Raw genomic sequence first — 23,066 nt, 5'->3', positions numbered from 1 at the left:
TGTTTGTAGTCTTTTCTTTTGGATTGGAGTGGAAAAACTTTTGGTTGCCTGGCCTTAAATGCCTGATCCGTGATCCTGATCTCACTTCTCACTAGTCACTATACTACTGTCAACGCTGATACCATGGTAAAGGAAAATACCGTACTAGTCTATTTCTAAAGAAGATGAAAAACATAAAACAGGGGAATAATAATGTTGATCGGTTATAATAACTATTTTCTCCCTAAAACTAATAAAAAATAAAATTTTTAACAGTACTTACTCATTATTAAACAAGTATATGACATAGGCTATCATAAAAAAACCAAATCATTGTAGGACTAATGTAATTATTTTTTTAAGGTCAGTAAGATTGCAAATTTCATTATGAAGGTTAATTACAAGTCTCAAGTCCTATATTTAGTTCTTTACTATATCCATAGATAAAACATACTCTTAATTTGTGGGATTACTCAAAACTAATTTATCAGGGTTTTTATTCGTTACTTTTAGACAGGCAAGAGTGTTAAAAGGGAATTTTTGGTTTCTTGAGGGTAATTTTTAGAAAAAGCGGGTAATTCTTTGCTTTGGAGGGGGTAATTGGGCCATAGTGGATTGGCAACACTGTGTGTATGTCTCTGTTTCGTGCTTACTGCTTTCTTCTTTTCGTCTTCTGTCAAGTCAAATTAATAATGTCAAAATAAAATAATCGACTGTTCGGATTGAACCATTGAACGTTTGAATGGTGAAATGAGGTTAAATAACGTTGGTTAAAAAGTTATCATTATTGCAAAACAATCATAGCCTACTGTATTTTCGGTGTAGCTTAGATTGTTTGTAAGCTTGATTACCCTACTATATAGCATCAACTTCGTTCCTTTGTAATAAGTAAAAGGAAACACATAACAAAATGACAACTGCTGCGAGGCCTACATTTGAACCTGCCAGGGGTGGACAAGGAAGAGGTGAAAAGGATTTGAGTGCTATCTCAAAACAATATTCAAGCAGAGATTTACCTGGACACACAAAACTCAAATTCAGGTAAGTTAAAATACAAGTATCCCTCACATTTTAGAGAAACAGGACTTAAGTTAAAATCAAAGGCTTAGAGAATTTGCAGTTAGCCTTGTCCTTTTGCTTGATCATAAATTTACTAACCATCAATCGTGTTCATGTGTGAATCATTAAATATCACTAAAAGGGAAACCTTAAACGCCAAGGTAGACTACAGTAGGCTAGGATAAATTGTTTGGTCCTATCCTCCTAGCCCCTAAAGAAGATTCCATCACCACTTACCATCATTACATGTATAGCCTAGGTATGTAGGCCTATCTACCGTCTTGTGAGTCAACATTATAAGTGTAAACGGGTACACTTCCATATCTGTTGGCACAAACAACCGAATGAGTAATATTGATTATTTGATTGTTTAATTCGATATATCGTTTGGTTAGTTAGGTTAGGTTAACCTTATCTAACTAACCAAACAATATATCGAATAATCGATACATCGATCAATATTTTCATTCGGTTGTTTGTGCCAACATATATGGAAGTGTAAACATATTATTACAAGTGTAATTAAGTTAGATGTATATTTTGTTTTTCAGGTAACTTTCTGAACGCCAACAAGTTAATTAATTACCCTAGGCTGTAGGCCAGCAATTCCCAACCCGCAGTGTTCCGTTGGTGTGCCGTAAACTGTTTGCAACACTTGGAATGATTACCTATTACTTGGATAGGCCTATGTGGATAACAATTTTACTCTTGGACTAGGCAGCTTGAGAGTTCCGACAATAACTTACTGTTTATTTTCCCAACTATATACAGAGAGATAAACAGCACAGTGTGACTTAAAAATGTAAACAACGGGGTACAGTTTCTTAACTGGGTTATGCTAATATCAATGGAAACTATCAAATTGAAAATATTGATTAAATATTGATATTTTAAACTGTATAAATTATAAAATTAAACCGTCATAACCTAACCTAACTAACCAAACTTGCTGATAGTGAAAAAACGAATAAAGGTTTACTAATCCAATCAATAGTTTCAATCGAATATTAGCATAGCCCAGTTAAGAAACTGCACCCGAACAATATTTTTTTTTGTTTCACAATGCAATGCAAATATTACTATATCTAAGTAAGTTTAAAACAATTTTTTAATAGGCGAGCAGGTCAACAATCACTCCTCCTAAACTGATTGTCATGTTTTTTGTGTCATTGGAAAGAGTGAAAATGTGAAGTTGTGCAGACGATTTGTTTAAATGGTAATAATTTGTGAGTGACATCCGAGGGCCTCTTAAATTTGATTTCCCCCCATAATATTAGCATTGGGAAATAAATATAAGTTTTAAGCAAACGGCTGGATAGAGTTACACAATTTATCAGTTGGCCATGTTGGCTTTGGAAAACACAATACACGTGAATGTCAGTATTAGGCCGATAAAATCACCTCTAATTTTTCTAAACTATTAAACTTACTTTTGGTTTTAAATTTTTTTTTTTTATATCTTTTTCTAATTAGGCATAGGTAAGTTACTCATTTGCTTGATTTTGAGCAACATATTTACTTGTATATTTAAATACTGGTATGCGCTAATCAAGTGTGCCGTAACTAAATTTGGATCAATTTAGTGTGCCACGATGTAAAAAAAGATTGGGAATCACTGCTATAGGCCTTTGGTACCCAAAATTTGATAGGTCTACATAAAATCATACCAATATACTATATAACCTTACTGATATTATAAATGTGAAAGTTTGTGTGTTTATTTGTTTGTTTGAAGTTCAATCACACATTAAAAAGTGTTATGATTGTCACAAAAAAACTGCTTGCGTATTAAATAAGTAATATAGTCTAGATGTTTTTAACTTAATAAATAATTTGTGATAGGTATTACTTAATACTTTAATAGGCCTACTTTTTAACGAAATGGCGACCATACAAAGTAGGTATTTTAAGCCAAGTATGAATGGGGATGAGTGTAGGATGAGTGACACGATCTTGTAGTCTTGTTAGTGACTAAGGCCGACTTATTCCTTAGACACAGCTCTTAATTAATTCCCATACAGCTAATGGCAACTAAGGGACCTAGTATTGCGCGAATGATTGATAGTTAACTTTTTTCTATTATTTAAGTACATAATGGCTATGGTAGGTGTGTTATACTACAGCGTGGCGATAATTTAAAGAACCAAATTTTCTTAGACCGTGTCCTCTCCATTGCAAACGTGAACCATGAGTATAACTGCAATAAGAATTTTATACTTATACGTCAACCCCTTCTCTGCTAGTTTTTAGTAATAATTTTGGCTACCCCTCTCTAATTTATAATTACACACAGTAGTAAACTTTTTGTTGTTGTACAGTTGGGCTAACTTTTAAACTTTGGTAGTCTTTGATAATACGGTAATGTAGGTTTTATATAGATCAGCATGGCCTAAAATCTATTATTTTGTAAAGTCATCTGAGGGAGTATGTATGATTTACAGAGAACATGGGCAAGGTACAACTGATGAACTGCGTGGTCGTGACTTCAGAAGGGAATTGGAGGAACGTGAGAAAGAAAAGGAGAGGGGAGGTCGGCGCATGCCTGAACCCAGAGATTCGTAAGTAGAAAAATATGTTTTATAATGTGGATTTAAAAAAAAAACCGACCACTTTAATTTTAATATTCTGAAGATCAATGCATTCATGCATTGTTATATTGCAATAGTAGCCTTCGCTTTCTCGTAATCAAGCCTCGTAATCAAGGTCGTAGAACCTATAAGATTGGATTTATGATTAGAAAACTTAGACCTTTTGTTAGTATAGATGTGTTGAAATCCATTTATTTTGCTCACATTCAAAGTCATTTGTCTTATAGTATTGTTGTGTGGGGCCATTATGGTAGTATTAAAAAGCTGAAACTGCTGCAAAAGAAAGCGTTAGGACAATATTCAATGTTGACAGTGAAACACATTGTAAGCCATTATTCAAGAAACTTGGAATTTTAACTGTCACTTCTCTGTACATTTTAGATTGTTTACTGTATGTTAAAAATAATATTAGAGATTTCCCTACAAATGATTCAGTTCATAACCATTTTACCAGACAAAACACTTTTCTCCGTCCAAACCAATGTAATTTTATGACCACAATCAATAACTTTAGTGAATTTGGCAAAAGATTGTATAATATGTTACCTGCTCACATTAAATGTCTTGAAATACGACAATTTAAATTTACTATTAGAAAGATTTTGTGTGATTTATGTGTGTATAAGGTCAAAGAATTTGTAGAACATATGAAGTAGGTTAATGGATATACTGTGATGAAATTGTATGACGTTGCTATACATGTATTTATAATGTTGATGGCAATAAATGGATTTGATTTGATTTGATAAAGTTACACTTCTACGTTCTCACATGAGGATGGGTTCGGATTCCAGATCCCCTGAATGTCTTTAGGAGGTTGGCTAAGACTAAGACCTGGGACCGATTTAGGTACCTAATTTTTCATTTCAATCTTCCCAGAGGCCAAAAACACTAGCCTAAATGTGCTTAATCTTGGTCCCATTTTGATGGAATTTGGCATGAATGTGTTGGGCTGGATGAACTTGAATGAGTTCATGAACCAGCAAGATTTGTTAAAGAGAATGGGGTGTAGGCCTAATGGTGTTATAAATGTTTCAAAATACAGGGTGTTTCAGAACTCCCTACCAATATTTTAGGGCATTGTTCCCGGGTAAGAATCATAGGTATCTAAATATCATATTTAAATTGTCCGGAAGTCCTTGGTTACTCACACAGCCGCCATTTTGTTTTTTTCCACTCATCAATTTTTTTCCTACATAATGGTTAAATGTAGGAAATTGGAACTTTGCACAAACATTTTTGGCAACTAGACAAAGTTTTAGAAAAATTAGGACAAAAATTAAAATTCATGAAACAAAATGGCGGCCATTAAAATGTTTGTTTCTTAAATAACTTAAAAACTGTTGATTTCAACAAAATTTTACAAGAACAACTTTTTTCAGGCAATTTAATTACAAATCAATTGACACCTTATTTATTAATATTGGACAAATATTAACTGAGATATGGCAGCTTTAGTAATACATGACCGCTGGAGATTAGTTGAAGTGCATACAACATACATGAGGCATACGGCTTAAGTCTGCCCCAACAATACAACAATCACCGTCCTCTTTGCAAGTTATTTTTCAGGGATTTTAGATTATTTTAAACAATAATAAAATATTACATAACCCCAAAACTGTATTTTTATCAATTAGCCTATCTATTACTGTATTAGGATGGCTTAAAAATTGCACACCTTTTTACTGTCTTAAAAATTCACACAAAAAACCCAAACCTTTTTGCTGTGGTGAAAGTCAACGTACTTGTTTACAAACTAATCAGCTGATTTATTTGTTGTCTGAAGATGTTAATCATTGTTTATTCAATGTAGTCAGTTCCTCTAACCTTTTACACTGAGTGTACACTTTAAGAGTGGGTGTAAAAAGTTTTCAAAATTTTGACATTAATGACAATAAACAAAATTTGATCAAAATAATCACATGTAAATTTTTATAGCAATAAGCGGCTGAAGCTAGATCAGGTACCTGCAGCAAGTTTGGACGCTGACGATCCGTTGAACGAGGATGACTCTGATGACGGGGACAGTGACGACGACACCGCACAGTTGCTAGCTGAGCTGGCGCGCATCAAGAAGGAGCGAGCCTTGGAGACTCTGCGTAAGGAAACGGAGCGGCGACAGGAAGAGGAAAGGATCAGAATGGAGAACATATTGAGTGGGAACCCACTATTGAACTACTCTGCGCAAGCAACTAAATCTGATCTTAAGGTAAGTTTGAACAAACTTATTGATTTCAGTCAAAATTTCAAGGTCTGGATTTTTTTTAATAAATACAAATATAGCCTATTTACACTTCAACATTATCCTTTTCAAAATACTCTCCATGGGACAATATGGACTTGTCCCAACGGGTTTTTCACTGTTAGAAACAATTTTTGAAGTAATATTTTGAGATGGCTACCAGCTCCTCTCTCGTTATTTCTTGATATCCAAGGAAAATTGTGGTTCGGATTCCACTATAAACTGTAGGTCCCTTAGTTGCCATTAGCTGTATGGGCTATTAATTAACAGCTGTGTCTAAGGAATGTCAGCCTTAGTCACTAACAAGACTACAAGATCGCGCCACTCATCCTACACTCATCTCCATTCATACTTGGCTTAAAATATCTACTATGTATGGTCGCCATTTCATTGAACAGAACAACAGTAACAGTATCTTCAAAGGTGTCAAATCATTGTCCTTTCATGCCTCTTTTCATACATGGATGAAAAAAAAGTCACATGGAGCCAGGTCAGCACAATCGTCTCATTTTTAGCCAAAAAGAGCAAAAAATGTATGGCTCTGTGTGCAGGTGCATTGTCATGGCAGAATAACAGGTTTCCTGTCTGTCACAGATCAGGGGTTTTTGATCACTGTTGCACAATCTTCATAAAACTTCTAAATAGAAGATCTTATACATGGTCTGACCTAGGGGAACAAACCCTGAGTGGACAATTCCTATGACATCAAAAAACAACGCAGCATTGTTTTTTGGAGGGATGATAATGGCGTCTTCCATTGGCTTGAGAGTTTCTTTGTTTCTGGGGTGTAAATTCAATTTAATTCAATTAATTTATTCCATTGTACAATAATACCATTACATACGGGAGATAACAAGCAATAAATAATGTCTTCTTTGTAAGATGTTTTTAACATGGGAACAGGTTTCATTCCTTGTGATCGCAAAAAATGAAACAGAAAAATGGTGCCAGCAAAAACTGTCGCTACAGATGAACACAACCATCCGGCTGGCCTGCATCAATGGCAATGAGTTGCACTATACACGCCTAGCGCCTGAAATGCATACTAGCTAAACATACTAGCATGTGGAGCTAAGCTCCACGTATGGCCATTCGGGTTATTTTGTTCTCCCATCGTATAACTGGTTAATTACAACACACTAGGCTAATAAGCATCTGTGTAGATACAGTAAACCCTCACAGGACCACTATCATCAGATAACCTAATAGAATCAACTGACAGTAAAAGTATGCAGCATTATCATTTCTACAGCAGTTATAAGTTTGCAGAGAGTTTATAACAAAACTTTTTTCAGTGAATTTACTGTACCGTTGAATGATAACCAGTCTCTTTTACTTTGTTAGAAAAAACAAACAGGAGGTTGAATTTAACCACACTATTATCATTACTTTATTTGTATAATTACTTACTAGATTGTAGGCCTACAACCACTCTCTAAATTTTGTCCAAAAATGTCCAGCTCATAACAAACTTAAACCTGGAGTAAACACTACATGGACTATTCTATTTTACTATTGTGATAAGAACGGTAACAGAACTTAGGGCAGAAAACCTGTCCTGTATTTTTATATGTCAATCCGAATTACAGTTCATCCAGAGGGGCCACTGTACTTGCCAAATAGGTAAGATTAACACAATAGAGATTAAGTTTAATTGGAAAAGGTTAATTGCCCGAGAAGTGTGCTTCTTTAGAGCTTAAATTAGTTGTTGTTTCAAGATTTACATTTTCTCTTCAAATCAGTTGCTTTAAAAATGTAACTGATGCACAATTTTTAGAATTTTAAGTTTTTGTTTTCTTTAATTATATCTTGCAACTTTTCAGTGGCCATCAACTCTGATTATTATGATAGGTCAATGCCCAACCGACTTTCGTCGATTCTAAATCTATAATATACCTTTTAAAATATTAAATTTATAATTATACTTTTGCTGAAAATTTGTAATTCATGTTCACGTTTATTTTCAGGTGAAACGTCGGTGGGACGATGACGTTGTGTTCAAGAACTGTGCTCGATCCGAGCCGGAGAAGAGCAAGAATACATTCATCAACGACTCACTTCGGTCAGAGTTCCACAGAAAGTTCATGGAAAAATATGTAAAATAAGACTTTCCGTGCAGTGTTTAATAGTGTCTCGGTCAGTCTTGAGATGGACGAATCACGAAATAAAATTGACTTGAAAGTGTTGAAATCCGTAAATACATGACGTAAATACAAAGACATTACTTGCAGTGTTTTAATTATTTTTTTTTAAACAGAGTAAGTAATTTGATTTTGTGTTTTCATTTTGTGACATAACTTGCAGTGTTTTAATTATGTTTTTTTTAAACAGAGTAAGTAATTTGATTTTGTGTTTTCATTTTGTGTAGGCCTACATAGAATTAAAAGAAGAAATAACCCATCAAAGCATAATTTTATGCATAAAAGTAATTCTACACACCAGACATCATTCACCAAAGAAGTAATCAATTATTTGTCGTAAATTGACGTAAAAATAAAGTTGTTCTTTGGTAACAAATTTGCATTGTTTCTATGACCCGCCAAAAATTATAACGTCCAACTTCTTCACACTGTACTCTTACCTACAAAGAATAATTCATCATTCATTAGGAAACATTTTAGAAAAAAGGTCTCTTTCTACACTGATTTTAAATGAGGAATTTAAATTATATTTTTTTAAAGTGAAGAGATGGACTCTAATGTGAAGGAAAATGAATATAAATCACAAAATAAACTATATAAATTTATTTACAATTTCATAAACTTATAAATATGGCAACAAAAATCAAGGGCTAGTATAAAAAATCAAGAAAGATACAGTTAGGCTACATATCTTTTTAGGTTTCACTTATATTTTGTCAGCCTCACAAATTATGAGGATTGGACTTATATACCTAAAAAGCTCTTTGTTTTGCGGTATGGACTGTAACAGTCATCCAAGTTTTTACCTTGTATTTTCCATGTGTATAGAGGAAATGCATATTTTGGGTCACTTTTAGAGGCAGGCTATAAGGCAAAATGGTAACTTTAGTTCATCATTAACAAGCAATAAGAACTTAACTACTAGCCAATGACTTTTCAACATGTAGAGAGATGTAGATTGTATATGGGAGGTTTTTTGTTTAAGGTCAAATCTGGCAACAATATCTTGATAAAGTAGTGCCTTCTCTTAAGTATAACATTTTACTGAACTTGTACAACTGTTACGCGACACTTTTTCACTACAGTAAGGCAGTATTGTTGATGAAACTGGGGATGGGGAGCAAGTCTTACCAAGGGTTTCGGTTCAGTACAGCAACAAGTCCACAACTATACTTTCCTACAACACAAACTCTCAGACAATATTTGTCTCCAAGAGGTACTCTTCATGAAAGATCCTCTCAAATTGCATCCTCGTAAGATCAATCGTGGTGAAACGTCCGTCCACAATGAGCTCCATCATGGCTCGACCGATCGCTGGGGCCTGCTGAAGCCCTGTAACAAGCCGTTGCATTGTTGTAACAAGTGATGAAAATGAAAGTCAGCTGTTGTTAAGAACATCACCTGCTATTTGTTAACATAAACCTAAAAGGAGGTTTGCATGTAAAAGGTTGAAATTTCGTCTACAGATTTACAGAATAGGTGATTATAGTCAGTGGCGGTTCTAGGACCTTGTCAAGGGGGGGCTTGGGGGGTGTGGAGCACCCACCAATAAAGCAGGGGGGTCCGGGGGTCCTCCCGCGGGAAAATTTTGAATTTTCTAAGCCGTTTGGTGACTTTCTAAAGCAATTTTTAACACCTGAAACCGTGCCCAATTGTCCATAAACTCCCTTTCACCTGTTGTTTGTCATGAGCAAATATACATTTAAAAAATTAAACTATGACGATTGCATTTATGAATTTCAAAACACACTGTAGACTACGGCCATATCCACCTAAAAGCCGTTGGGTGACTTTCTAAAGCAATTTTTAACGTCTAGAACTGTGTGCAAAACCACAAATTTACCCATTTATTTGGCATGAAAAATCAGACATTTTTAAAACCAACTATGACGATTGCATTCATGAATCTCAAAACATATTGTAGGCAACGGCCATATCCTCCTAAAAGCTGTTTACTGACTTTCTAAAGCCATTATTAATGTCTATATCTGTGTCCAACTGTCCAAAAACCTCCCATTTCACCTGTTATTTGTCTTTGTCATGAGTAAGTAGGCATTTAAAAAATCAAACTATGTTGAACTTGCATTCATGAATTTCAAAACATAGGCCTACTGTAGAATACAAAGCCATATCTCCTAAAAGCCGTTTGGTGACTTTACAAAGCCATTTCTAACGTCTAGAACTGTGCCCAATTGTCATAAAACCTTAAATTTCACCTGTTATATGTCAAGCAAGCAAGTAGGTCACGTTTTTTCAACCTTACGTTTTTCTCCATTTCATAGATCTGTCACAATATGTATAGTATCGAATTCAGTAATAGTATTGACTATATAAACTTAACACTAATTTTTATATAGTCAATGGTAATAGGCTACTGGTGCTTCCGCTGATTGCTGATTGATGCCTGTGTAAAGTTAGTGGCTAGCAGACAATTTAACAACTAACTATGGAACATCAGGAAATCAGCTGTTTCACCGTCCTCGCTCAGTGCTCGCCTTTGCCCTAGCATGTCAACAGCTGACTGCTGTAAAAATTGGATGATGCGTAGGCTAAAACCTTCCATAGCGTAATATTGTTTTATTTTTTGTGCTAGTGTCCACAAAGTTTATCTATGTGCAACTTAATACTACTCCTGCCATCGCTTATTAAGTTTAATAAAAACTACATTGATGTCTGTTTTATGACATTGCGTGTTTTAAGGACGAAACGTACGTTTAAATTTATTTTTCCAGGGTCCAAGGGGGGGGGCTTTAGCCCCTGTAGCCCCCCCCTTGGAACCGCCACTGATTATAGTTTTCAATAGAAGCATTTTCAACTACTTTGGCAACCAGTCAATATTTTTAGTCTTAACTTTTTAAACAGTTGTATGGACATTTTTTGGTAGGCTAACATATAATTAGTTTTTAAGGGTTTAAACCCAGACAAAAGCAAACTGGATATTAATTATGGAGAACGAGAACCTAATCTAAACTAAAGACTTTCATTTCCTATTTAATTCAACCAAAGTTTCAGTAAAGTACAAGTGGTTTTCATCGTTACTGAAGCCATAAATTACACTTAAAAGTCAAAACACTGCTAAAACTTGGCATAATCTGCTTGTGGTAATTTACAAATTGCACTCAGTAGCTACTTTTGGTACCAAAACTAGGATTTTCAATTTGTGGATGACAATAATCAGGTGATATACACCATCTTCAGTATTTATTGGTTATCTGGAGACAATATTACCATCATGTACAACTCCACTCTCCGTCCTTAGCTAGTCCGACACCTCACCTTATCTGACTGACTAACATAGTGACAAAGATTAAAAAGGTTTAGGTTACCTGTGTCTCTCCAAGATAAGGAGAGAGAAGGGGGGGGGGTTGCAACTTCAGACACAGGTCAGTCATGACTCATCATCAACCGGTTATGCACCTTGTGTTCGGACGACGTGACCAAGTTTTTTTTGTATTATATAAACATTGTTTTCGTATGTGTTTTCTGTTTTGTCTCCCAGAAGACTTAGTAATTCATGGATGAGAAAACGGATTTTTACGTTCTTAACCTGAAGATGTGCTCTTAGCAGCACGAAACAGCTGTAGTTATTAAAAGGTTCAATTGACACACCAGGTAATCTAAATCTTGCAATATCTTGATCCAAAGGCTAACCCATCATGAAATAGTGACTAAACTATTAACCAACCATGACCACTGAATCCTGTAGCTATGAACACGTTGTTGTAGGACGGATGGGGTCCAACAAAGGCATTTTCATCAAATGTGTTGAAGTCATAAAATCCAGCCCATGCTGACTTCACCTGGAAGTAAAATATATTTATGACACTTATTAACTTAACTCATAATTTCAAATTGAAAATTCAGTTGACAGTGGTTATACATTACCTAAACTGAAAGTTACCATGACACCATCACATAATTCATTCTTGACGCATTCTGGCATTGTTGTTTACCACTCTTGCTATTGTTAAACTTTTTTCCCAGCCACCTACCTTCTTTCACCTTCTTTTTACTACTTTCTTGAAATTAACAATTAAGGTTGCACCCCGGCAACCCCTCGGCCTAGGAGGGGGCCTCGCATTTTATAAATAAATTTATTTCACCGATAATCTGTTACGCCGTGATCGCGGGTTGAACTATTTCGCCGTTAACATTAAAGTTGTCACTAATTATCCGCAATTGCGGAAGATGTCCAGGATTTTATCGCAACTGCGGGAGTCGAAGATCATGACCCCGCAAACTCGGAAGATCTTCATGATTTCGTCATGATAGAAGGAGACAAAGACAATGTCTCCACGTTCGCGCAAGATGTTAACTAATTCTCCGCGGCCCCATGAATCGTTCATGATTTCACCATGAACAGAGGAGACGAATATGACATCCCTGCGCTCGCTTTGTTAACTATTTATCCACGGCCATAGGAGACATTAATGATTTCTATGCGGTCGCAGAAGACAAAGATGATGTCTTCACTATTGCGGCAGACGATTTTACTGTGAGCAAAGAAGACGTTTACAGTTTTCCTGCGATTACAGATATTTTATAAACCGATTATAGTATATCAATTAATATACAGGGTGCGGCAAAAGTCAGTATACCGAAAAAGCAGTTAAACTGTAGCTAGCATTAAACATAACTATAAAAGTATAATTTTAATGTACCTGTTAGAGAAGCTGCTCAAAGTGACCACCATCATTGTCTATACACTTGTAGCACCTTTTCAACACTGACTTACAGATTTTGTTGCATAGTTGTGGTGTGAATAAAACATCAAAATGTTTTGTTATTAATTCTTTTAAATGTTCTAAACTTTGAGGTTTCTCCGAAAACACGTGTTCTTTTAACAAACCCCACATACTGAAATCGCACGGAGTTAGGTCTGGGGACCTAGCAGGCCACTCAATAGTTCCTCTACGTCCTATCCATTCATCGAAGTTATCATTTAAAAATGCTCGAACATTTAGGCCATAGTGTGGAGGTGCTCCGTCTTGCTGCCAAATAATCGAACGACGACGCAACTGTTCAAAAGTGGGACTGTTTTCCAACTCTAAGAACACATCTAACATCCGTATAATCACGATCGAATTTCCACCAATTTTTCAAAAGAAAAACTCGTTGCTCTAAAGTTAGTTTACGATTCATGATTAAAAACACCAATAATAGAATATAATAATACAAGCACTACACTTACCAACTTCACTCTCACTAGTGGCATACTAACAAAACAAACATTCATCGATAAAGAATAAACAAAGACAAAATCAACCATGAGTAGACGTCAGATTAGATAAGGAATAACACTGAGATAATAATAGCGTGAGAGATAAACAATGACGCTCACCGGCCTGCAGCGGTATACTGACTTTTGCCGCACCCGGTATTTTAAATAATTATTTCCAAAACTACCCAATTTTGATCATTTGCCTAAAGGTAAACATTTTTGACACAACCCGGAAGAAATGAAAAATGTCTGGCCCTGACCTAAGACCCCAAAATTATTATTTAAAAAAATTGATATACTTATTTATTAGCTAGGTCTTTTTGCTGATCGGATTTTTGGAAACAAAAGGTCAAATCATCGATCGAGTTAAAGCCATACCATGTGTATTACCAAACCGTAAAGTTCCAACCTTTGAAGAATCAGAATATAGAGAGGCCTCTCTGGTGAGAGCTGTCGGAAGCCTCATTGATTATAAATACGGCCTTGCCGATGAACAAAATTTAAATTTAAATATTGAATTTAACAAAGTAATTACCTTAATATTTTCGAAAGCAGGAACTCTTTGGGCGAGATAAGGCCAGACTTCTTCTTCAAAAAAGTTGTAGTCAACGTCAAGATTATCACAGCTGGGTTCTTTGCCAGCGTCGGGGGATCGGCCACAGATGTAGTTGTTACCTAAACCTTCCCTCCTGCAAAGTGGAATCAAATTAAGTACCTACGCCCCAGAAAACCTAATTTTTTTTATGGCTAAGCAAATTTCCATTTGCCCTATTCAATTTTCACTCAAATATTTCCTTAAAAAGTGTCAGATTTATACCTTTTTTAAATACATTTATGTTTAATTAGTGCTTCGGTTTGCTTCTATAGGTAGGTTATAAATAATTTATTAAAAAATGTAAAAATTGCCAAATATTATCAAAGTATATCCACAAACAAGCAAACTACAACCGTTTACTTATGATAGGAATTTTAAATTTGAAGTGTTAAAATTTTTTTCTGTAACCCTTTAGCGTACAGCAACGCTTCAGTACACTAAATTATTGTTTCCTTAAACTCAAAATAGATTGGTAAGAAATTGAAACGTTTTATGTTTTGAAGGTCAAGAATGGGAAAACGACATTATTACCCCATAAAACCCTGTTCCCATTGTCCGGTCTTGCTGTTTTGCAAACTCTTTCAAAGAAATGTAGCTTAACATTTTTGTACCAATTTTATCAAAATTAAGTGATTTTTATTTTTACTCAAGTTATTGTGCTAACGGATTGTTTGAAAACCAAAACCAACATATAATAGGAAATATTATATCTGACATAATGGTAAAGTGGTGAGTCGGTGGCTCAGTTGGTAGCGTCATGGACTTCGGGCCCAAGGCAGTGATGTCGTGGGTTCGGATCCTGGTCAATGCTACTAAAATTTATCAGTACAGTTCACCTTTGTACTGTACTGGCTCACCCCGTTCTTTGCTGGATACGTTCCACGCACAGATCTGTAGTCTATGTGGACGGGCAAATGCAAGGTTAAAAGAGATCACCAACCTCTTTAAAAAAAAACTATCTATTATGGCCTATCTATAATAGTTTTGTTTGCACAAAAAACTTCATAGCTTTTTACAAATTCAGTAAAAACAATAAACAATCAAAGGTCACGCGGATTAGATTTATTCTTTCCTCAATGAAAGCTTGATTTCTAAAATTTACTCGTATACTCTACACCATTAACCCAACAGTTTTGACGATCAACTAACATAATATTATCAAAATTTGTAAATAAAATTTATCTGTAACTTTCTGTGAGCTAAAAGTGGAACACTGTTCCCACTAAAAAATAAAGATCTAGCCCACTGAAAAATATAAATGAGTAAATCCAATTTGTTACAATGAAAACGATTAATTAATCACAACAAACAAATGCTGTCAAGGCCAGTTGACTAGTCTTCAACTTTTATCTATCGAGTCAAAGCCAAATGGGCGTCTCATCATTCAGTTATGTAACCTCTCCAATCAGTAAAACTACAAACCAACCAGTAGTTAACAAATATGAATGAACTACACAATGGAAGAATTAGGTACCTACAAAAAATGGTGATTATATTCACGTTCAAAATGGAAATAGAGTTGAGAATTTGAAATTAAAAATACTTATTAAGTAATTTATTTGTGATGTTACGAGTTTTACCTGAAATACATTCCACTTGGATCGATCAAAAAAGGAGCTTGCAGCCCAGGACCGTCGGGACAGTGGAAGCAATATACATATCGCTTTCTGAAAAGTTTTGAATGTTAGAAAACATCAAAAACAAAAACCTAACTATGTCATACATAGTTCATAGTAGTTAAGTAGGTATGTAATATTATGGAAGTGATTTTGATCACTTTGTCGATAAAATCAATATACATACTAATACTAAATTAGATTTTGTTTCCTAACCCTTATTAATCTACCCACTAAGAAAATTACAGATTACAGCAAGAAAACTGTACAAATAAAGTAGAAACCAAATAACCAAACTAGCAAAACTAAAAAACTTAATAAAAAAAGTTTAACTTAGATAAACCTTAAAATTACAATTCACATTATCGCTTAGTGAGAGTGTATAGATTATGTAGTATGTGCTAATTGCATATCATTTCAAACTGAATTCTATTCATCAATATTATGGTTATATAGTATATCTGTAAAAGTAGCGTCTGTTCAGTGTATCTCTATGGCCTACCTACAATTCTTTAAGGTAAGCTAGCTGCAACCCTCCTTATTCTACAATTCAAAATTACCTTACAAGAAGTACAGTACAGGTAGGCAATAACACACAGAAGCATAAAACACAATATTTTCTCTCCTGGAGGAAGAATATTGTGTGTTTTATATGCTTCTGTTTGTTGTATGGCCTACCTGTACTTCTAAGGTAAGCTAGTTCAAATCTTCTTTATTTTACAATTAAAAACTGTGGCCTAGAGACATTGTTCAAAAAATTTAACTAATCTGATAGCTGATCAAACTTATTTAACACTATGGAACCTGGAATCTACAGGTTATCTTGTTAGGTATTAAATCATCTCATATATAAAAATCATATATAAAAGAAAATGAGTCAACAGCAAAATAGAGATAGCATTAAAAGAATAAGAGAATTGAGAAACTTAACAGCGACACAAACCTCGGTTCAACGGGGATAGGCAGTTCTAAGTACCCTGAACCTTCCCCCATCCTAGCCAGTTTGCCGACTTGTCCTGAATGATATCCTGAAGCAATAATCAGCTGGGAAAATTCAATCTGCTTCTTCTCCCCACTGGGCAGCTTAACCTTTAAAAATGCAGTAAAAATGTTTTAGTAACGTAATAACTCTACTGGATAGCGCGCTGTGTGGTGGAAAAACGGTCCGTGCCCACCAGTCAAATTGGTGGGATACCGAGGTGGACGGGCCCTATGTACCACTGTCTTTTACACAAACATACTTTCACTCAACCTGCCCTGCTTCACTTATTTGCCAACGTAAAAATTTCAAATTTTTATTTTTATTTTCTGGAAAAGACAGTGCTTTTTAATGTATAGTTTGTGTTAACCTAAACATATTTTTTATAATTTATTTAGGCAAATAAAAACTGATGATCGTTTTTTAACACAACTAAAAACACAAAAAATGTAGTAAGCGAGGAACTTTTTTATTTTTTGGTCAGGAAAAAAATTCCTGCGGCAAAGTTTTAGATTAAAGTATGCATTTTATTTTTTATTTGAAGCTTTTTTCAATACGGAGTTTGCTTCTATCATTTTTAAGCGATTAAAAGTAGGCATGAAATCGCTTGGCGCGACATTGGCGCTAGGAGTTTGGCCGGCTAGGCATCAGTTTACGGGATTTAGATACAGTACTGAGTTTCTGGCATTTAATTATCATTATACACATTAAATATGTCATTACATTATGAAGGATGGGTAACTAAATTTACAAGCGTATATTTATGAATTTTTTGCTTACCGTAGTCTATAGTTTTAAAAAAAATCGTTGAATCAAAGAATACATTTTTGATTCACAGTATTTATTATTAATGTGAGAAAATATTTTGCAATTATTTTACTTTATTGAGAATAACCAATGAATTGGAGATATTAGCATAAAATATTATACACTCCTTTTATTTACATATAATATATTTTACATACACGTATGAAAAAGAAACATACTGTAATATAACCAAAATGTATATTCTTACATGTTGCCAAGTCTCTGAATAATAATTGGGGCTCACAGCAGCAAATGATGACAAGCTTGAATGTAATAGAATAATTATTGTGATATTTTGTTCTGACCAATGTTCAAATAAATAAATCTAACTCTTTCATAACATCACTAAATTTCTTCTGAGATTTACTTGTGATGCATAGTCTGTAAAGTGTGAGCAAGTAATTAGATTAATTATATCTGTTTACAAACCTCCTTAAGTTCGTTATAATAAATTTTACTGTAATATGTTCACAAAACTAACATAGCAATACACGGCGAGAGCGGGCACGACGCTCGGCACTAGGGTGACTCATGCCTTTTATCCCCACTCCTCGCGGACAGAGCGAGGAAGCGGCGGACCGTTTTTCGAGCCCTACTTCAACCTCAGCGTGCAATCCAGGGAGTTATTATACATCGATGGGGGGACCTAGACCTAGACCTGGGACCGATTTACTTTTTGTTATGAGGTCCCCTGAGGCCAAAAACACCCTCCGTTCCAGTTCATATATATATATATATCTGTTAGCGCAATAACTCAAGCAAATATGATCCAATTTTGATTAAATTTTGTACAACTGTAGCAAGCAAAATCTCACAATTTCTTTCCAAACCATTTTTTAGAGCTTAAAAAGATATATTTTGTATATTGAAGCGTAGTTGTATGCCTAAAGGTTACCGAGATAATTCAAAAAATGTTAAACTTCTCATGTTATTCTTATGGAGAATAAAACTGATGTAGTTTGCTTGTTTATGGATATACTTTCATCAAATTTGCCAATTTTGTTTATTTCATACTAAGCTGTCTACATTTCAATGAAAAAACACACCTCAATACCTCCCCAGTAGCAGCAAACCTAAGTACTGTACTCATTAAAATTAGTGTTAATTAAATAGGAAATAATAATACTTGAACACTTTTAAAACTTTTAAGTGAAATGGTGACAATACGAAAGTAGGTATTTTAAGCCAAGTATGAATGGAGATGAGTGGCGCCATCTTGTTGTCTTGTTACTGACTAAGGTCGACATGTTCCTTAGATAGGACTGTTAATTAATAGCCCAAACAGCCAATGGCAACTAAGGGACCTAAAGTTTATTGTGGAATCCGAAACACAGATTTGCCTTGTAATTTACAAACTGGTTAATTATCAAGAAAGTACTTATAATTATGTGTTGTAGAGATATTTACACAATATACAAATAAAACTCACAGTTGCCTTGTTGAGTCCAACATATTCACCAACAGGGGCCGTGTCAACAAAGACAAAAGGCTCTTGTTTGAAATCAAAACTCTCCAATTCAGCGTTTAAATAATCAGCTCCCAAAAACAAGGCTTTCTTCTTAAATGCCATGAGTAAACTCCAAGGGTCGAACCTGAAAAATAACATTGGCGTTAAACACATGACTGTGGTAGTAGGTACACCCCAGGGCCTGAAATTTGTTTTGACATAAAAATTGTGGAAGTGGAATTTATTAACAATTCGGAAGGCTTTCTGAATCTATTGTGACTGGATTGTAGTTAATAAAATAAATACCCCCGCCGCACCAAACCTGCCGACTAAGCGAATTTCCATTTGTCTGAATAGATTTTCAAATAAATGTATCCTATACTCTAATACGAGCAAGGTTTGCTTGTATGTATGTATGTATGTATGTATGTATGCTTGCACCAAGATCTCGAAAACGGCTCCGACGATTTTCTTCAAATGTTGTAAATAGTTTATTTCTGGCCTAAAAACGAGTTTACTGCAGTTAGAACTGCCAACAAAAATCTAAATACGTAGAAAAATGAAAGTGAAAATCACATTTTTTTAACATTAGTCTTATGGGTTGCTAGGTAACCATGTTGGCTGAATTAAATAACAAGGAAAAAGTAAACAACAGACTTGAAGTTGTAGCATGTGTTCATAATAAGCCTACTACCCACAGTATACTGGCAAATTACAAATACAGTACAAAAGGAAAAACATCAGTTAGTTATTACTATTAAGCAAAGATTATACTGAAGATTACTCGATACATTGTTTGTAGTAAAGGCTAGCAGTGCGGAGTGTAGGAAGCGTCTGAGGCATTTGGATTAATGAATCTAAAATACTAAAATGCTACGGGTATATTTCCCATCTTTGTGGAACAGCTGAAGCCAATTTTATTGTTAGTTCTGTCCGGTTTTCTGTAGATGTCGTTTTTTGTTTACAATTTGTTAATATTATTTTAGGGTTAGTTTCTCATTATTTGTGTCTCGCCGTTTGGATATATAGGTAGTGGACGAGTTATTGTTTATGATTAGATAGTTTTATTTGGTTAAACGAGGGTTTAAATTACTGAAATAACAAGAAACAAATTGTAAACAAAACACGACATCCATGGAAAACCAGACATAACTAACAATAAAATTGGCTTCAGCTGTTCAATAAGGATGGGAAATCTTCTAAGTGACTATGTTTTATCATGTTCTATCTATGCTTAAATGCTAAGAGAAGGGTAAGATATTTATGTAGTATGAAATTATGGAAAAGTGGTATGTCAATCGTATGAGCTTTATGCAAGCGCATACTTTGGTAACTATATCTCAACTCTAGAACGGTAAAAAGTGTATTACTATATCACTATCTCGAAAGAAGTCGATTAAATTTTATTCTTATTGTGGCCAACTTGGTTTAAAATCTACCTAGAGTCGACTCAATCCGATTGGATTGTATTATGTCATTACGTATTACGGCAAAACTAATACTGAAATGAAAATGGCAAAACTAATACGGAAATAAAAATGTTGCATTAAGCACATGTGGTTTTAAAAGTCACATGTTTGTGATTAACATATCAACAATAGAGTTTTGTTTGTAAACATATTGCCTCAAAAGATTCGTTACTAGATGGAAATGTACTCAACAAATAATCTGAAATCATGAAAAGAGGACGACCACCAAATAAAAGGTTGAAAAAGTTGGGGAATTTCTTCAAAAGTCACAAAGCTGATGAAGACCAGGTAAGTTATAAAATATAAACCTTTATTAATTTAATTACATACATTAAGTTCGTGTGGTATGTCATTACTAGCTTACACCACAAATACAGAAATTGGAATAGAGTTGCTTATTTTATATTTCTCTATAGCTCATTGTGTAAGGTACGTTAAAAAGTTAGATGACAATTTTTATGATTGGTAGTTAAAAGTTATTAGGCCTAACTAATTAAAACTGGATTATATATGATATCAACGTTCTTCAAAGAACATAACATTCTTTTTTATTTAATTGCAAAGCTAATGGACACCCGGTTAGCCTAAACGTTATAGAGTCCCAGAAGAAAATGTGAGTTTTTTTTAATTTTGTTAACATCGTTATTATCACTGAAATAGTTAGCCTACATATTTCATTTAGGATTAATTAAAACTATTCTATAACGGTAGGATAACTAAGGAATAAACTTATTTGTTTGAAAAAATTTGAGTTCTTAACTTTTGTCCAACTTACTGGTCAATATGGTTAAATAAATATAATGATATCAGTTTCTCTAATAAATTTAAGTAGGTACCTATTTAGGTAGGTATTTAAGTATGTTTTCAATACTTCAAAACCTGTGTAGATAAGAATGGCTTTGTAGCCTATGAGCTAGCATCCAGCAATTATAATTATTATTATTTGTAAAATCTAATATCATTCAGGAATTTGTTCTATTGCAGTAGCAAGAGTGTTTTAAGTAGAACGTTTGTGCCTTTTTCACCCAAACAATAGAGAAGCAGGTCGTAAGTTGAATGTGACATGGTGTGGAGACCGTCTTGAGCATTGTCCTACACACAAATATCTTAGTGTCATACTTCGGTCCAAAAATCTTCATATCACGGACACGAGTTCTGGATGGATCACTCTCAAGCAATCGGGTGGCAAGGTGGGAGGCCAACCCTCGCATACAAGCCAGGGAGGAACTGGCTCCTGGTGGATGCCTTCATCACGGTGTGGAACACTCTAGCTAGATTGAATCAGGGTCGAGGTACAGTACCAAAATGCAAGACAAACATGCAGAAATGGGTCTCTTACTTCATCACATGACGAAGAAAACGTTTTGTGTGCGTGTGGTGTTGTTCAGGATCCCGGCCATCTACTGATGTCCACGCCTAGACCAGACTTGCACATTAGATGACCTTTTACAAGCGAATGACAAAGCCATATCGGTAGCTAATTTCTGGAAAAGCAAAGTCTGATTTCCGGACACGGAAAGTAAGTAGCCTAAGTAGCATGAGGAGGAAGAGGGAGGCTATAGGGTTAGTTACAATTTTTTAGGACCTTTAGAAAGGAGCTTAAATTTACTTTCATTGACAAAACATTTTTTTTTTATTTTAGGTTGCAAAAGAACTTGAACCTGAACCTGAACCTGAAGGACCTGAGGGGTCTGGTGTATGTGTCTTAGAAGTTCAATCTGAACAAAATGTGAATGTGAGTTGTTATTATCATCTCAACCGTATTATTAATGTAAAATTATTCAAAACAATTAATATATTTAGTTTAAAAATATTATTTTGTGATAAATTAATAATACCAATAACCAATGAAGTAAGTACCGGTAATCAGTCACCAATTTCTGCTAGCTAATTTCTGGTAGCTAATTTCTGGAAAAGCAAAGTCTGATTTCCGGACACGGAAAGTAAGTAGCCTAAGTAGCATGAGGAGGAAGAGGGAGGCTATAGGGTTAGTTACAATTTTTTAGGACCTTTAGAAAGGAGCTTAAATTTACTTTCATTGACAAAACATTTTTTTTTTATTTTAGGTTGCAAAAGAACTTGAACCTGAACCTGAACCTGAAGGACCTGAGGGGTCTGGTGTATGTGTCTTAGAAGTTCAATCTGAACAAAATGTGAATGTGAGTTGTTATTATCATCTCCGTACTATTACCGTATTATTAATGTAAAATTATTCAAAACAATTAATTTATTTAGTTTAAAAATATTATTTTGTGATAAATTAATAATACCAATAACCAATGAAGTAAGTACCGGTAATCAGTCACCAATTTTACGATGATCGAAAAATAGCTTACACTTAGATACTTTACAATGAAAATTACCTTTCCAACAAGCATAAAAGACAAATATTTTAATTTCAGGTCCCAAATGGAGTGCGCATGTTAAATGATCAATCAGATAAAAATGTGAGTATGAGTAACTATAACTGAACCGCATTGTTACGGTAGCCTACTAATGAATAATTTTAAAAAATTGAACCGTTCATTTTGTGGTTAATTCATATTTGAAATGACATTTAATGTACTGTAGAAAATTATGAATTTCAAACAGAAAAATTTAAAAAATTATATTCTAAACACGCAAAAGAATCTGTCATCATTATAATTATATGTGGTTAAAATTTGCATAACTCGATTTTTTGAACAGTGTAAATGGCTTATGTACCGGTACCCAAAGACTGCCATAGAAAGATAACGTTTGCCCAAAGTAATCATTAATGGTAGATAGGAGAGAGAATACTCATATATGTTCATGAACTTTTACTGTAGGTAGTAAACAAATAGACCTCTGTTATTGTTTGTTGAAATTATTTACATTTATTTTCATTTTCCATAATGATTAGTTATTCTGATTCTGGTATTGGAGTATGCCAAGAGTA

At 34.4% G+C, this 23,066-nt stretch overlaps 2 protein-coding genes across 3 annotated transcripts in view; one reads left to right on the top strand and one right to left on the bottom strand.

Moving 5' to 3' along the window:
* The first annotated feature begins 681 nt into the window (after positions 1-681).
* On the top strand, positions 682-8,346 carry LOC129000824 (protein CWC15 homolog). The gene is made up of 4 exons (XM_054427854.1): positions 682-1,020; positions 3,480-3,596; positions 5,568-5,838; positions 7,839-8,346. Exons 1-4 carry the CDS (start codon positions 890-892, stop codon positions 7,974-7,976), a joined length of 657 nt encoding a protein of 218 aa, XP_054283829.1. The 5' UTR covers positions 682-889; the 3' UTR covers positions 7,977-8,346.
* Positions 8,347-8,600: 254 nt separating this feature from the next.
* The window catches only part of LOC129000944 (FAD-dependent oxidoreductase domain-containing protein 1-like), a 29,144-nt gene continuing 14,678 nt past the window's right edge, over positions 8,601-23,066 (bottom strand). For both annotated transcript variants that reach the window (XM_054428039.1, XM_054428040.1), the window contains exons 4-9: positions 18,660-18,822; positions 16,388-16,533; positions 15,409-15,495; positions 13,769-13,922; positions 11,698-11,812; positions 8,601-9,344 (exon numbers count right to left, since the gene is read on the bottom strand). In XM_054428039.1, the coding sequence (XP_054284014.1) occupies positions 9,205-9,344; positions 11,698-11,812; positions 13,769-13,922; positions 15,409-15,495; positions 16,388-16,533; positions 18,660-18,822 (805 nt within the window). In that variant the 3' untranslated portion in view covers positions 8,601-9,204. The remainder of the gene's footprint in view (positions 9,345-11,697; positions 11,813-13,768; positions 13,923-15,408; positions 15,496-16,387; positions 16,534-18,659; positions 18,823-23,066) is intronic.

This window comes from Macrosteles quadrilineatus, unplaced genomic scaffold (genome assembly GCF_028750875.1).
Source record: "Macrosteles quadrilineatus isolate MER2022 unplaced genomic scaffold, UCM_ALF_1.0 Scaffold_8__2_contigs__length_117827958, whole genome shotgun sequence".
Classification (NCBI taxonomy): Eukaryota; Metazoa; Arthropoda; class Insecta; order Hemiptera; family Cicadellidae; genus Macrosteles; species Macrosteles quadrilineatus.
Note: the sequence above shows the minus strand (reverse complement) of the source record. Positions and strands in the feature narration are given on the sequence as shown.